General features: G+C 45.9%; 1 protein-coding gene across 1 annotated transcript in view; it reads left to right on the top strand.

Annotated features, from left to right (window-relative positions):
• The window catches only part of LOC121546023 (brefeldin A-inhibited guanine nucleotide-exchange protein 2), a 45,315-nt gene extending 30,837 nt beyond the window's left edge, over nucleotides 1–14,478 (top strand). Inside the window, exons 21-38 of the mRNA XM_041856999.2 lie at nucleotides 119–266; nucleotides 471–567; nucleotides 1,876–1,916; nucleotides 2,014–2,183; nucleotides 2,631–2,782; nucleotides 2,947–3,119; nucleotides 3,228–3,388; nucleotides 7,761–7,891; nucleotides 8,401–8,530; nucleotides 8,936–9,071; nucleotides 9,220–9,358; nucleotides 9,873–9,930; nucleotides 10,115–10,232; nucleotides 10,641–10,798; nucleotides 10,945–11,107; nucleotides 11,228–11,366; nucleotides 11,770–11,887; nucleotides 12,799–14,478. Coding sequence (XP_041712933.1) covers nucleotides 119–266; nucleotides 471–567; nucleotides 1,876–1,916; nucleotides 2,014–2,183; nucleotides 2,631–2,782; nucleotides 2,947–3,119; nucleotides 3,228–3,388; nucleotides 7,761–7,891; nucleotides 8,401–8,530; nucleotides 8,936–9,071; nucleotides 9,220–9,358; nucleotides 9,873–9,930; nucleotides 10,115–10,232; nucleotides 10,641–10,798; nucleotides 10,945–11,107; nucleotides 11,228–11,366; nucleotides 11,770–11,887; nucleotides 12,799–12,942 — 2,376 coding nt within the window. The 3' untranslated portion in view covers nucleotides 12,943–14,478. The remainder of the gene's footprint in view (nucleotides 1–118; nucleotides 267–470; nucleotides 568–1,875; nucleotides 1,917–2,013; nucleotides 2,184–2,630; nucleotides 2,783–2,946; nucleotides 3,120–3,227; nucleotides 3,389–7,760; nucleotides 7,892–8,400; nucleotides 8,531–8,935; nucleotides 9,072–9,219; nucleotides 9,359–9,872; nucleotides 9,931–10,114; nucleotides 10,233–10,640; nucleotides 10,799–10,944; nucleotides 11,108–11,227; nucleotides 11,367–11,769; nucleotides 11,888–12,798) is intronic.
• Nucleotides 14,479–16,662: the final 2,184 nt, after the last annotated feature.

Raw genomic sequence — 16,662 nt, 5'->3', positions numbered from 1 at the left:
CAAACAAAGGTAAGAAAGAAAGAGTGCGGAAAGAGAGCGTAGCACTCGGTAGAGACATTTTGAACAGAGCATTGAGGCTCACCCTGGCCCTAACCCTCTCCTGTGTTTCTCTGTGCAGATCCTGCGGTGTATTAGCCAGCTGGAGTTGGCCCAGCTGATTGGCACGGGGGTGAAGACGCGCTACATCTCTGGAGTGGTCCGGGATAGCCAGGCTGGCATCAAGGGCTTCCCCACCGGGGGAGAGGAGTTCATGCCCCTGGGACTGGGTAGGTCTCACAGGGCTCTGAACGTCAAGGACATTGACTGTGTAAATGGTGTTTGTGAAGACAGTGGCTGCGTCCCAAACAGCACCCTATTCCCTATATAGTGCACTACTTTTGACCATGGCCCTGATCAAAAGTAGTGCACTATTTATGGGATAGGGTGCTGTTTGGCAAGTAACCAGTGTGTTAAATGTTTCCTTTTTGTAGGGACCCTGGTGGGAGGTCCAGACCGGAGGCAGATGGCTCATATCCAGGAGTCAGTGGGAGAGACCAGCTCTCAGAGTGTAGTGGTGGCTGTGGACAGGTGAGACCAGCTCTCTGAGAGTAGTGGTGGCTGTGGACAGGTGAGACCAGCTCTCAGAGTGTAGTGGTGGCTGTGGACAGGTGAGACCAGCTCTCAGAGTGTAGTGGTGGCTGTGGACAGGGGAGAGACCAGCTCTCAGAGTGTAGTGGTGGCTGTGGACAGGTGAGACCAGCTCTCTGAGAGTAGTGGTGGCTGTGGACAGGTGAGACCAGCTCTCTGAGTGTAGTGGTGGCTGTGGACAGGTGAGACCAGCTCTCAGAGAGTAGTGGTGGCTGTGGACAGGTGAGGGACCAGCTCTCAGAGAGTAGTGGTGGCTGTGGACAGGTGAGACCAGCTCTGAGAGTAGTGGTGGCTGTGGACAGGGGAGACCAGCTCTCTGAGTGTAGTGGTGGCTGTGGACAGGTGAGACCAGCTCTCTGAGTGTAGTGGTGGCTGTGGACAGGTGAGAGAGATGCGTGGTAGGGCTGGGCGGTATACTATATTTCACTATATACAGGTATTGATGCACGGACCGGTTTGGGTTTTTACTTTACCTTGTATAACGGTATTTCAATGTTTGGCTTGTTAAATGTGTTACACCACTCCGGCACGTAATAATGTCAGTTTTTTTATAGTTTACTCCGTTTGCTACTTGAGTCGTCTCCCTCTCTGTCTTTCCACACACACCAAGCCCCGCCACCGTCACTCAAGGAGAGCAGTTTTTTGCACTACAACGAGTCACAACCGCTCGCAGTGACAGTCTGCATGGTCAATGCTGCTGATATTGGTGACAACGATGCTGATTTCCACATTGCTTCTTCGTATAAATCCACAGGTGTTCTATAATTACACTAATAGTTAGCAACATCAAAGCTACAGTAAGAGAAAACATTTAATGTAACATTAATTAGGGTCCACTGGGAAACACTGACCAATGCTTTGGTTCCTACCCTGTCACAATAACCCCTCCCTGGCTTTTTCATTCGTTGTCATGTCAAACAACACTGTATTCAAAGGGCCCACTATATTCCAACTTTTGGTTAAAGTTTGAATACTATAAAACAATCAGAAGAGAGAGAGAGCCCCATTTTTAAAATCACTTAGAATGTATGTGTTGCCACCCTGGGGTCACGCACTACTCATGAAGCATATTTAAAACTTGTATTATTCAAAAACCATAAATATCGTAAAATACCATAAAAATGTGAAAAATATTGTGATATTATATTTTGGCCACATCGCCCAGCCCTAACACATGGTCAACATCCACCCATGTCTGCAGTCAGACATCTATAATTTGTACATGACCTGCCTTTGCTTTGTTTGCAGGATCTTCACTGGCTCCACAAAGCTAGATGGAAATGCAGTTGGTAAGTGGATTTGTGCGTCTGTTTGTTTCTCTGTATGTGTGTGTCTGTCTGGCAATGTGTGTGCGTTTACTGACATTGTCCTGTGTCCTATTCCTAGTGGACTTTGTGCGGTGGTTGTGTGCGGTGTCCATGGATGAGCTGGCCTCCGCTCACCAGCCGAGGATGTTCAGTCTTCAGAAGATAGTAGAGATCTCCTACTACAACATGAACCGTATCCGTCTGCAGTGGTCACGCATCTGGCAGGTCATCGGAGACCACTTCAACAAGGTCAGCGCCTCCCTTCAGTAAGGAAGATTTCCCAGAACCAGATTAAGCCTATTTCTGGACTAAGAAACACTTTTTATTGGAGATTCTCCATTGAGCATTGTTAATCCATCAGTAGTATTAAAGGGATACTTGTGGATAACATTTTTGTCTCGTGTGTCCAGTATGAAGGAAGTTAGAGGAAGCATGCTAGCAGATACCCATAGACTTCCAGTCATTGCGCTAATGCTACCTAGCATTAGCTTGCAAAACTACCTCCAACTTCCTTCGTACTGAACACGAGACATGAATGGTATCCTCTAGTTCCTCTGACTCTGGGGAAGTAGATAAAGGGCCTCATTGCCAAAATGCCGAAATATCCCTTTAATCTATTACTCTAACCTGGTTATGTAAAGACGTAGCCTATCTATTAACTGTGGATCTATGCCTGTGTGTTTGCTGCTCTGCCAGGTGGGCTGCAACCCCAACGAGGACGTGGCCATCTTTGCGGTGGACTCTCTGAGGCAGCTGTCAATGAAGTTCCTGGAGAAAGGAGAGCTGGCTAACTTCCGCTTCCAGAAGGACTTCCTCCGGCCATTTGAACACATCGTGAAGAAGAACAGGTAGAGATGGACCAGGGGGAAGGGAGAGTTGTTGAAAGAGGAAACGTTGAAGGGAGTAAAGAGGCATGGTGATTTGGCACAATATTGAGGATATGAGGAAAAAACTCTCCCAGCACCGAACCAAATCCAGTCTACACACTCACAACTCTCCCTCTCCTCCACAGGTCTCCCACTATCAGGGACATGGTGATCCGCTGTGTGGCCCAGATGGTCAACTCTCAGGCAGCCAACATCCGCTCCGGCTGGAAGAACATCTTCTCTGTGTTCCACCAGGCCGCTTCCGATCACGACGAGACCATTGTGGACCTGGCCTTCCAGACTACTGGCCACATAGTCAGTGAGTACAGTCAGTCACCTCAGGACTGGGGCTCACCATTTTCACTGAAAGTGCACGGCCAACTCGGTAGAGAAATGGACTGCTGAATAACTATTTTCTCTCCTCCAGTGATCACGTTTCAGCAGCACTTTGCAGCAGCCATAGACTCCTTCCAGGATGCAGTGAAGTGTCTGTCTGAGTTTGTGTGCAACGCTGCCTTTCCTGACACCAGTATGGAGGCCATCCGGCTCATCCGCCACTGCGCTAAATATGTTGCAGACCGGCCGCAGGTAGGGACCACACAGGCCCCGGGTAGGGACCAACACAGGCCGCGGGTAGGTACCAACACAGGCCGCGGGTAGGGACCAAACACAGGCCGCGGGTAGGACCAAACACAGGCCGCGGGTAGGGACCAAACACAGGCCGCGGGTAGGGACCAACACAGGCCGCGGGTAGGGACCAAACACAGGCCCCGGGTAGGGACCCAACACAGGCCCCGGGTAGGGACCAACACAGGCCCCGGGTAGGGACCCAACACAGGCCCCGGGTAGGGACCCAACACAGGCCCCGGGTAGGGACCCAACACATGCCCCGGGTAGGGACCCAACACATGCCCCGGGTAGGGACCCAACACAGGCCCCGGGTAGGGACCCAACACATGCCCCGGGTAGGGACCCAACACATGCCCCGGGTAGGGACCCAACACATGCCCCGGGTAGGGACCAACACATGCCCCGGGTAGGGACCAACACATGCCCCGGGTAGGGACCAACACATGCCCCGGGTAGGGACCAACACATGCCCCGGGTAGGGACCAACACAGGCCCCGGGTAGGGACCAACACTTATGCCAACACGTATCCCTATACTTCTGTTATTTCTCCGCCTGCTCAGAAGTTTCCCTCCATGTTGGCAGAAGTTTCCCTCCATGTTGGCAGAAGTTTCCCTCCATGTTGGCAGAAGTTTCCCACCATGTTGGCAGAAGTTTCCCACCATGTTGGCAGAAGTTTCCCTCCATGTTGGCAGAAGTTTCCCTCCATGTTGGCAGAAGTTTCCCTCCATGTTGGCAGAAGTTTCCCTCCATGTTGGCAGAAGTTTCCCTCCATGTTGGCAGAAGTTTCCCACCACGTTGGCAGAAGTTTCCCTCCACGTTGGCAGAAGTTTCACTCTCTGGACCAAGTGTGATGGCAACTATGTACTGTGGAGATACGGTGAAGTAAACGGTTTTAAACTGGAACCTAGTTATTGTGTCATTTGGAGTTAACATTGGTAGCAGAGGATGGCTGATAACTACAACGTGCCACCTCGCTTCGACGAGAAGAGGTCGTATGGAAGTTGGAAAAAGGAAGTTGGAATCTGGACATGGGTTACCAATCTGGATGAGAAAAAGCAAGCACTTGTGGTGGTATTATCGCTCGAGGCGAGAGCGAGGGATACAGCACTGGAAATATCCACTGAGGATTTGAACAAGGATGACGGTATGGGAACTTTGATCAGAGCACTGGATTCTGTGTTTCTTAAAGAAGAGAAAGACTGTGCCTACGAGGCATATTCAAACTTGAACAGTGTTAACTAGAGACATTTCGGTTGCAATGACGGACTACATCATTGATTTAGAACAGAGGTACAATAGGATGTGCCAGTACGACATGGTTCTCCCGGATGCAGTGTTAAGCTTTCACGTTGCTAGATACTGCCTGTCTGAACGGTGGGGAGAAACAGTTTGCTTTGACTGCTTGTACTGTGCTGACTTTTGCGTCAATGAAGCCGGCACTAAAAAAAGATTTTTGGTGAAAAGATGGCTGTCGTGCCAATAACAGATGGAATGTGAGTGAGTGAGGTATAATAATAATAATAATAATAATAATAATAATAATAATAATATGCCATTTAGCAGACGCTTTTATCCAAAGCGACTTACAGTCAAGCGTGCATACATTTTTTTTTTGTGTATGGGTGGTCCCGGGGATCGAACCCACTACCTTGGCGTTACAAGCGCCGTGCTCTACCAGCTGAGCTACAGAGGACCACTGAGCTACAGAGGACCACTGAGCTACAGAGGACCACTGAGCTGCAGAGGACCACTGAGCTGCAGAGGACCACTGAGCTGCAGAGGACCACTGAGCTGCAGAGGACCACTGAGCTGCAGAGGACCACTGAGCTGCAGAGGACCACTGAGCTGCAGAGGACCACTGAGCTGCAGAGGACCACTGAGCTGCAGAGGACCACTGAGCTGCAGAGGACCACTGAGCTGCAGAGGACCACTGAGCTGCAGAGGACCACTGAGCTGCAGAGGACCACTGAGCTGCAGAGGACCACTGAGCTGCAGAGGACCACTGAGCTGCAGAGGGACCACTGAGCTGCAGAGGACCACTGAGCTGCAGAGGACCACTGAGCTGCAGAGGACCACTGAGCTGCAGAGGACCACTGAGCTACAGAGGACCACTGAGCTACAGAGGACCACTGAGCTACAGAGCAAAGGCCCTAACAAGTCACCTTCTCAAGACAACCAGACGAGGGCGCCATTGCCCTGCACAAATCCACCGGACAGGTATGGAGGAGATCAAAATGTGCTATTTGTCAAAGCATTTACCATTGGGTTAAAGACTGTCCTCATAAAAACGATCATGTTAAACCAACAGAGGAAAACGAGAGCAGAGAGCAGTGTAACGCTGTTTTCAAAAGAATCTGCTTCTGCTACTGAGGTCTCTATAGTTGAGTCCTTTAGGATCTGCTGTGAGTGATACTGCATGCACACGCAGTGTGTGGTGCTAAATGGCTTGGTAGCTATGTCAGTGAACTAAATATGAAAGAAGTACACAATAAAATAATCAAGATACCTGCAAAAATTGGTCAGATTAAGTGTCACATTGAAACAGAGGTGGTCCCTGCAGATATCCCCTTACTGAATGAAAGAATGGAATTTTTTATGAAATGAATGAACATTTTTATTTTCGTGTCAAATCTCAAGTTGGCAACCCATCCCTTATGGGATAAATTGACACACAAACAAACATTACAATAATTCACTGTGATAATTCAGTGATGATTGTTCTTACTACTCCCCTTGCTATTAAGCAAGGCTTCCCTCAAGAAGGCAGAGGCTGTACTAGACATTGGAAATGACAAGGCGTGATGTTTAAACAACCAGTGACCCTTGAACTTACTACCTCAGGCCACTATTGTGTAAACATTTTAGACAAAGACATTACACAGAGTCCATGTGAAAAATGAGATTCTGAAGGACAGAACATATGGATATTCTGACAGTCACAGAGAACATGACCACAGAGGAAAAACACAAAGTATTGTTTAAACTTCACAAACAGTTTGGACATGCTACAGTTGACAGACTTCAGAAATAACTCAGTAGTTCTGGGAATAATGATGATGAGAGTATTTCCATTCTACGGCAGATAGTGAGCAGTTGTGAGACACGCCAGAAGCACAGCAAACCTAAGCCCAGACCAGCTGTTGGTTTGCCACTGGCTTCCAAGTACAATGAAACAGTGGTTCTACACGAGCTAGGACTAAGTGTGTGGTACCTTCACGTAATCCACCACTTCACGCGCTTCAGTGCTGGAAGCATTGTGAATACAAAGAAACACAGTGACATCGTCAAGCACTTCATTCATTCCTGGAAAAGTGTGCATGGCTCGCCCCAGAAATTGTACAGTGACAATGGAGGAGAATTCAATAATGAGAGAAATGGCAGAGAAATTCAACATGGAAGTAAAGACAACTGCTGCATACAGTCCATGGAGCAATTGACTTCTGGAGAGACATAATCAAACACTCACAGAGATCATGCTGAAAGTGAAGCAAGACAATGGATTTGACTAGGAAAACAGCCCTAGATTGGGCGCTGATGGCAAAGAACTCGATGCACAATGTTCATGGCTACAGCCCATGCTTACTAGTGTTCGGGCAGAACCCTAATCTAACCTCTGTACTGGTTGACAAGCCGCCAGCACTAGAAGGGACCAGTGTGAGAGCGTGGGTGGGACAGCGCCTTTCAGCACCACACACAGCGAGAAAAGCGTTCACTGAAGCAGGGGTGTTCAGAGAGAATTCGCAGCTTCGTCCCACAGATGAGAAGTACGAGACTGGAAACAAAGTGTACTACAAAGGAGTTGACTGTCGAGTGGAAAGGACCGGGAGTCGTCATTGGCCAAGATGGTGTGGCGATATTGGTGAGGCCCGAAGGCACCATTGTCAGGGTGCATCACTCAAGATTGTGGAAAGTAAATGATCAACAAGTTGGAGGGGCTGTTGCGGAGAGTCAGCCTCTCACCGAAAAGGACACATTAATAGGGACAAACCTATCAGATGTCTCATCCACTGATATGGACACTGAAACTGACACAGGAAATGGAGCAGAGACCTTCAACCATGACACAGGTAATACTGTTGAGGGTTCAAATGAGGAAAACGTTCAACAGCCACGTGTTAAACTGAAACCTAGTTGTTGTCATTTGGAGTTAAGAGACCACACAGGCCACAGGTAGGGACCACATAGAATCCCCAAGCACATCCCAAACCTAGATTACAAACTACTACAGTGCTCTCAAATCAAGCCTGCAGCCCTGTACGCCATCTGAGAATTTTGCATCATGGTGTTCCTGTTCCATTCCTCTGAGGGTCTTCCCGGGTCTGTCCCCAGGCTCTGCGGGAGTATACCAGTGATGACATGAATGTGGCCCCAGGGGACCGGGTGTGGGTGAGAGGCTGGTTCCCCATCCTCTTTGAGCTGTCCTGCATCATCAACCGCTGCAAGCTGGACATCAGGACCAGGTAAAACATCTGACCTCAGTTCTGCCTACAGGTATTGACCCATTTCCTGGCTGCGTCATGAAAGGTTGCGCACGCCGTTCCGAATCAGAACGCGGTTTGTTTTAAATGGAAGTAAATACGATCACGTCCGACTTCAGATGCAGCTTTGGCAAGTTAGCAAACACGTAATCGGATGGTTGTCTATAACATCGCAGATGTATTACCTAGCAAGCCAGTGAGGCAATGTAAAATATCCCAAATACAGTTAGATAAAGCCAGAATAATAATACACTTGTTGAACATGGCTATAGCCATCAGTCTTGTGTTTTCATGGTCATCACTCACTGCTAAGTTTGCCATGGTTCCGACATCCGTGTATAGCTAGCTATCTGCTACAAGTATGTGCGCATCATTCGAACGTGACGTTTGCTTGAAAACCAAAAAATGGCTATATATGGCTGTAACCAACTTGGATGCTTTGAGCCCAATAGATATTCATGTATGATTGTGTGTGTGTCTTTCTGTCACAGGGGTCTGACTGTGATGTTTGAGATTATGAAGAGCTACGGACACACCTTTGAAAAGCACTGGTGGCACGACCTTTTCCGCATCGTCTTCCGCATCTTCGACAATATGAAGCTTCCTGAGCAGCAAACGGAGGTGAATGGCTGTAGTTATTGTCCTTACATACAGTGCATTCGGAAAGAAATTGAGAACCCTTCACTATTTTTCACAATTTGTTACGTTACAGCTTTATTCTAAAATTGATTAATTTGTGAAAATTGATTGAGATGTGTCGCGCTGCATGAGGCAAATGGTGGTCACACCAGATACTGACTGGTTTTCTGATCCACGTCCCTACCTTTTTTTTTTTTTTAAAGGTATCTGTGACCAACAGATGCATATCTGTATTCCCAGTCATGTGAAATCCATAGATTAGGGCCTAATAATTTTTTTTCAAGTGACTGATTTCCTTTTATGAACTGTAACTATAACTCTTTGAAATTGTTGCATTTTGCATTCATTTTTGCTGCTCATCTATGTACATTTTGTGACTTCTTGTAGAAGCATGAGTGGATGACCACGACCTGTAACCATGCCCTGTACGCTATCTGTGACGTCTTCACCCAGTTCTATGAGCCTCTTAGTGAGGTCCTGCTGGCTGACCTCTTTACTCAGCTGCAGTGGTGTGTCAGACAAGGTGGGTCCCTTCCTCTCAACACCGCTCACACACACACCCCTAACTATTTAAATTCAGGCTGTATCTCATGTGTAACATTTGACCAGAAATCTAAAGTTAGGTAAAGTAATGGTGAATGACACCACTATTTTATCTTCCCCTCCCACAGATAATGAGCAGTTGGCCCGGTCAGGGACTAACTGCCTGGAGAACCTGGTCATCCTGAATGGGGAGAAGTTTAGCCCGGAGGTGTGGAACGTCACCTGCTCCTGTATGCTGGACATCTTCCAGACCACCAGCCCACACGGGTGAGTTCTGCTGCCGGCCAGCCTGTCTGTCGCCTTGATGTTCTCACAACTTGGGGCGGCAGGTAGCTTAGTGGTTAAGAGCGTTGTGCCAGTAACCGAAAGGTCGCTGGTTCTAATCCCCGAGCCGACTAGGTGAAAAATCTGTCGATGTGCCCTTGAGCAAGGCACTTAACCCTAATTGCTCCTGTAAGTCGCTCTGGATAAGAGCGTCTGCTAAATGACTAAAATGTAAATGTAAACTTTGCCAACCCATCACCGTGAACCAGTTGCACGTAACAGTAATAATCTGTGTGTTTTAAATATTTCTTTGCATACATAAACAGAAAACACACTGTTAGAGAAGATGAGGATCTTTGTGTGCGTGCATTACCAGTGCTGTCAGATGTTGTGAGCAGAACTTGTCGCATGCCGTGGTGACTCATGAACACACGTGGCCAGCCAGAACACTGTAAACACTTACTCCCACAGACCACATGACTGACGGTGTGCACATTCTATTTGCGCTTCTCAACAGCCTGTTGACGTGGCGACCGGCTGGTCAGGAAGAGGAGGCTGGCGATGGGAAACACATGGTGAGCAAACAATAACATTTCTGAACCCTCTGACAGAGTTCCCTTTGAGCCTGATTAGACAGGGCAGCGAGTTGACTCTTCTAAATTGATCTGGTCCTGTTGTTTATGTCATGAGTTCTTTAAACAAACATGCAGATAGAGCTTTCTCATCGCGTTGACTGTATTTGTGTCTGTTTGTTTAAAGGATGTAGATTTTGACACCCAGTCCCAGAGCAGCTATGACAGGGCCCTGTCAGAGAAAGGAGGGCAGAGCCAGATATCCACCGCCAGCGATGAGACCTGGAAAGGGAAACCCCATGCCAGTAAGCAACGGGTTACAGAAATATTTGGCCCTCGCCCCTCAATTCACATTTCTCTCTCTACCTCATCATCCTTCATGTCATGTTCCACTTTGCCACATTTGACCTCAGTCTCTCGTTGGTCCCTGTCTATCAAATAAAATCGTATTAGTCGCGTACACATATTTTGCAGGTGCATCGAAATGATTGTGTTTCTAGCTCCAACAGTGCAGTAATATCTAGCAATACAAAACAATACACACAAATCCCAAAAAATAATTAAGAAATATCAGAACGAGTAATGTCATAGTCCGGAATAATGCAAGAAACGTTCTGAGCAAATAATTCAAATAAATACTGCAAAGTTGACTAGGAGCTAGAAACAGGCCAACCACATCTTCCTGATGCCACTGTGCTCTGTGTCTGTGGCAGGGGTGGCAGACCAGAAGCTGTTTGCTGGGCTGCTCATCAAGTGTGTAGTGCAGCTGGAGCTGATCCAAACCATTGACAACATCGTCTTCTACCCGGCAACCAGCAAGAAGGAAGACGCAGACAATATGGCTGCCGCACAAGTTTATCACAACGACCATGTTTGTCCTTTTATGAATATAAAGTCATGATGCTTATTAAACATGTAGTTAATTATGGCTTTTGATACATAAACTTAGTAGTGTGTTTTGGGTGTACTGTATGTTGCTGGGGGATTGACCGAGGCTCTGTGCTGTATCTCTCCCAGAGGGATGCCCTGGAGGAGGCTGCAGAGGAGGGGGAGCAGGGCATGTACAGACACCTCTCCTCCCAGCACCTATTCAAGCTGTTGGACTGCCTGCTGGAGTCACACGCCTTCGCCAGAGATTTCAACTCTAGCAATGAGCAGAGGACTGCACTCTGGAGAGCAGGTACACTCAACTGTCTGTCTCTCTCTGGTGGGTTTAGATCATCTAATCTGCCAGTCTGTCATATCAATGGTTTTTGATACAGGATGCTCTGTGTTGTCTGCCCCTCTCTGTGTGTCTCAGGATTTAAGGGGAAGTCGAAGCCCAATCTGCTGAAGCAGGAGACTAGCAGCCTGGCCTGTAGCCTGCGTATTCTGTTTCGTATGTACTGTGACCGGCAGCTGCAGGACTCCTGGCCTGACATCCAGACACGCCTACTGCTGTGAGTGTCCCAGGGAGGGAAAGACTGGGGGGATCAGGGTGTGAAAAACCTTGACAATTGTAAAGCGACTTTGGGTCCTTGAAAAGCACTATATAAAGACCATGTATTATTATTATTATTAGAATTAAATATATAAAAGCATGTTTTCACACCAACGATTTAGAGGCAGCAACCTGGGAAACCCCAATGTGTTAAATTCTCGGTAAAACTGGATCCAGTTTTCTGTGTGACCTGAACAACAAGACTAACTTGAATGTCAATTTGATTCCATCATGTCATCCTTAGTGCTCTGGCTTCATCCCTGCTTTGTCCAGCTGTAACAGGTTCTTCAGCATTGGTTTGTGGGGGTGTTTCACTCCCAGCAGTGTGATACGTGGTCCTGTGTGTCCTGTCCTGTCCTCAGGGTGTGCAGCGAGGCCCTGGCCTATTTCATCAGCCTGACCTCAGAGAGCCACAGAGAGGCCTGGACCAACCTGCTCCTACTACTGCTCAGTAGGACCCTGCGACTGACCAACGATAAGGTTACACACACACCTACATCCACATGGACTGAAATATTTGTGCGCGCACACACACTGACAACTGGGATTTGCTTGCAGTGACAAGTGCTGCACAAGAGTGATCTGTTTTTTTGAAGACTGTTTATGTGAGCAAGTGTCTGCCAGCACCATTTCAACTCTATATACCTTGCATGAGTACGCGGTATGAAAATACGTCTATTTCCCCTGATGTCCAGCTGGCGTAACTAATAGGTCAAATGGTTTGAATAACGAGCCGTAGGACAGCCCCTCATAGGTCAAATGGTTTGAATAACGAGCCGTAGGACAGCTCCTTATAGGTCAAATTGTTTGAATAACGAGCCGTAGGACAGCCCCTCATTTGCCTGATTTCCCCGCAGGCAATGAATTTGACTTCTGTAGAGGAAGGACACTGATTATTTGACAGTTTTGTCTTTGTAATGACATTTGTATGTAAAAGAGGCCATCAGCTGTGTGCAGGCAGACCAGGGACTGCCCCTGGGGTCTTGGGCTACCTCTGCTACATCAAGGATCTCTGAATTACACTCCATTCAGTGCAGATTTCCCCGTGTAGAGCGTACAGTCAGTTATCTTTTAGCCTGGTTCATTCTAATTGAGAATGATATTAAAGGTGATTTGGGGAACAGAAGGAAGGACGCTTAGGTACCAACAAGTTCCTTTGCACATACCAATCAGATAAACAGGAAGTGTGCAGCCTTGGGGGTTATTTTGAATTTGACTAAGAAATGTTTCCTCTCCCCAAATCCCACCTTCAGGTGTACGTAGTGGCTACTAAACAAACAACGTTGATATTCAACTTTGGCCATATTTCAAACAAAGCGTTTAGCAGCTTGTGTGTGCATCTGTCTGTTTGATGCTAAAATAGCCTGTTCTATGTACCGTTCTCTCCTCAGTTCAAGCCTCATGCCTCCTGTTACTACCCTCACCTGTGTGAGATGATGCAGTTTGACCTGATACCAGAGCTCCGTGCCGTCCTGCGCCACTTCTTCCTCCGCATCGGCTCAGTCTTCCACATCGCTGCTCCTGAGATGGGCTAGTCCTACCCGCCCTAGGAGGGTCTGGAGATGGAATGGTCGGTTTGGAGCGGGGGGGGTCTGGGAGGTGAGAGCCCCCTCTATCAGGAGTAAGGGAGTGCGTAGCGATGAAGGATGCAGATCGACGCCAAGATTCTCAGGGGAAAATGCTTTGAAAGTCCTCAGTTCCTGTTTATTTTCTGCAAAGCAAAGGCTTCAGGTGTTGGTAATAAGGTCTGGTGCCCTTTAAGACTGACACCACCTAGAATCCCTGCTGTGTAAAAAGCACTGTGACAGAACAGAGCTCTCTGACTGTTTCTCAACACTGACGTTAATGTCAAATGTATGGAAAATGAACAACAACAATTTATTGATGTGGTTCTATAAATATATATATCTATACTGTACCTGATTTTGTTTGTTCTATTTGTTGGTTTGTTTGTCTGTCTTTCTGTTTTTAAGACTGAACAAACATGCATATCCAAATGCTAACGCAAATGAAGAATATCATTACTGAATATGCCGAGAAGTACCACTGGCAGACAAGCTCATTGGAAACACGACACTAAAGGATCCTCAGTGTCTCTCTAGTTGTGATGTGCTTGATGATCTGATCAAAATATATTGTAACAACTGATAGGCCTGATGACAAGGCCTATCCTTATTACTGTCCCTTTTCATTATGTTCAATCTCCGCTTCATTTGATGGTTATTGGTGGTTGGTTTTTGTAGCACAACCTGTATTCAGCATCCTACCCTAGGATTGCCGTTAGTGGATGAGCCTGTATGGCCGGTTGTTCCCCTGCCACCACTTCCCATTCATCTTATCATGTGAATCACTATAGCCTGTTATAAGAGTCCTAATTTTACTTGTATTTATTTATTTTTATACTTATTTTAAAGCAACATTACATGCCAGTTTACTTGTTGAAAGGCTACTGCACATTCCCTATGTTTCCAATGTTCTGAGAGCAAAATGGAACTACTTGCTATTTTCTAGAATGAATCTGGTGTCCTGTAAAGGAAGTCTACAAAGCAAAGCCCATGGTATTATATAGCAAGGATGAGATTTTCTTCTCCCATCAAACGGTTCTATTGTTCTGTTTTCCCTGTTCTGCTTTACACCTAATGGAGCCTGCAACAGCCTCCTCATGTATTAACTGTCCATACTTTCTCAGTTGTGGAGTGTCTGTCAGTGTTGTCGGTGAAATAACAGACAGGAGAAAGAATGAAGCAAAATCAAACGTTACCCCTAAATATGTCAGGGTATAGCTACCATCGTTACCATTTGCAGTTTAATCCTGTGCATTTTTTTTTTTAAACAAGGATGTATATAATTATTTGAAGTGCATTTAAATATGTTTGAGAAGCATTCCTCCCCCTTGCAACAATGGATGGCTACTTTTCCCTTAAGGGGATCTATACATTTAATATACAGTATATGGAGAAATACAAGGTGGAAAGTTTATGTAAAATAGAAATGTAAGTGCTATACATATTGTGATGTAATCTCCCAAGCAGTTGGTGAAGTAATCAATAAACCTTTAATTCAGATCTATAGCAGCACTGCTTTTGATTTGAGTTGGTTTACTGGAAAGTGAAATACTATCATCGCTGCAATGTAGCAGCTACTGATGTGGCCTTTTGACAATGCGTTTCTAAAGTTGACCACAATGTGCCGCTGTAAACCTCAAACGTCAGAATGTATCGAAGGCAATTTTGGGGTAACAAAGGTTACCATGGTGATGTGAAACATCCTTTGTTTTGTTTGGGGTGTACAGACGGATATAAAAAAATATATTTTACGTTCTGGTAAAGCTGTACTGTGTCTGATTTACTTCTGAAGACAACCGACAACGTTTATCAAGAAAGGCATCTAAATTCATTTTCAACAACACCCCCACAGTATGTTGGGAACCGGTGACATAATTTGACTATGAATATTTTAGCAAACTGAAAATAGGTCAAAGAAGATGGAATTGAGCCTCTGTTTAGGGTGCTAACGTAAACTAACGTTACTGTAGTTAGCTAATAACCTAGCTAACGTAGCAGGCGTGTAAAGATGTACATCTGTAGTTAGCGATCTAGTTGGATGAAGTAAGCGTCATTTAATGTCAGTGGGCGGAACAGCTAGCTAGGAATGGCAACTTTAGCTAAAATTAGCTAGCTATCCAGTCAGCGCGTCTCCATTTGCTCCAGCAGAAAAGTCTAATATGATCTTGTCTGCTGCTGATTGGATTTCGTTGTGGGCTTTGTGCCAACCATTCAAGTTGCAGTAAGTGTTTCATATCGATTAACGTAGCTAATCAAGTTCAACTTGCAGCTTCTATGAGCTGTATGAGAACGTTAGCTAAAGAAGCACAACCACTAGCCATTTTTACCAAATCAAATGGGAAAGCTAACGTACATATGTGTTAAACTTAAGCGAGCTAAACTAGCTAGTTACATACCCCGGCCTAGGTTTTATGCAAATAAACTGAATTTAGACTGGTTGCAGTAGCCAAATAGACATTTCAGGTGCAAGTCACAAACCCAGGATAATCATACCAAGATTAGAACGCCGACTTCCTACGAATTAAAAATATTTGGGGGATTTAGAATGACATGGTTAAATCGGTGTATTATAAATGTAATTAGTAACTACCTTTTCATTTTGAAATTGTAATGTGTTTCTCTAACTAGTGACGATTGCGCAAAGCCGAGTTGGCATCCAACAAGCCATATTCCGGTGGGTGTAATGATTAAAGGTCGCCGACATGGGTGTTTAAAATAGGCGGAAAATAATGGCGATCATTGGCTGCGTTTTAGGGTGCGTTTACACAGGCAGCCCAATTCTAATCTCTCTTTTTTTTTTTTTACGAATTAGATCAGCTCTGAAAAAGATCTGATGTAATTGGTCACTACGACCAATTAGCGAAAACATTTATAAATTGAGCGGCTTGTGTAAACGCAGCCTTATGCTGCATTCACGTCATCTCAAACTCGGGATCTCCGAGTTAAAATGAACAGGTTATTTGTGTAGACGCGTGTTTACATGGTTCTGCGCATGCTTCAGGTGATAGAGATCTGAACACGCTACTAGCGCTTTAAAAAGTTTATGTAGTTATACTTTCCTGAGGATACATTGTCTCACATTCCTGCCGCCAAAAGGACCAACCGCATGGACAACCGGTAAAGTACATTAAAATATAATTTTATTCAACATTCTGGCTATTCGAGGTCGTGAGAGGAAACTTTCCTGATTCAAACGCTCATTTCTGCCTGACATACCATTCAATGCAATTCAACGTCAGGTTTCCAGGCATGTAGTTTGGTAAACTATGATTTCACAGTAGCTTCCCCAACACTAGCCCTTCATAATTACACATAAGTCATTGGACGAAGGCATCCTCTGTTAGGGGAGTTTTTGTAAAGTGCCACGACACTCGGTCTGAACATTAACACACATCGCTTGCAGTGCGGTTTTGGAAACGTAGTAACTCTTTCATATCAGCGATAAATTGATACACACCTTTGTATAGGGTTAGTGTTCCCACACGGCCATATCTCGCATGTTACAGCGCGTGTTTACGGAGGGACCACCTGTGCTAATTAGCTATCTAGCATGTTCCAAACACCTGCGTGTAACAGAAGACTGCAACTGTGATGCATCCGGTTAAAACAGTGTATTGTAAGTGTATATTTTGCATTTGTTTAATTATTTTGTGATATGAAAGTAAAGGGCTTTATGTTTCTAGAATCATA

Source organism: Coregonus clupeaformis, chromosome 30, assembly GCF_020615455.1.
Source record: "Coregonus clupeaformis isolate EN_2021a chromosome 30, ASM2061545v1, whole genome shotgun sequence".
Classification (NCBI taxonomy): Eukaryota; Metazoa; Chordata; class Actinopteri; order Salmoniformes; family Salmonidae; genus Coregonus; species Coregonus clupeaformis.
Note: the sequence above shows the minus strand (reverse complement) of the source record. Positions and strands in the feature narration are given on the sequence as shown.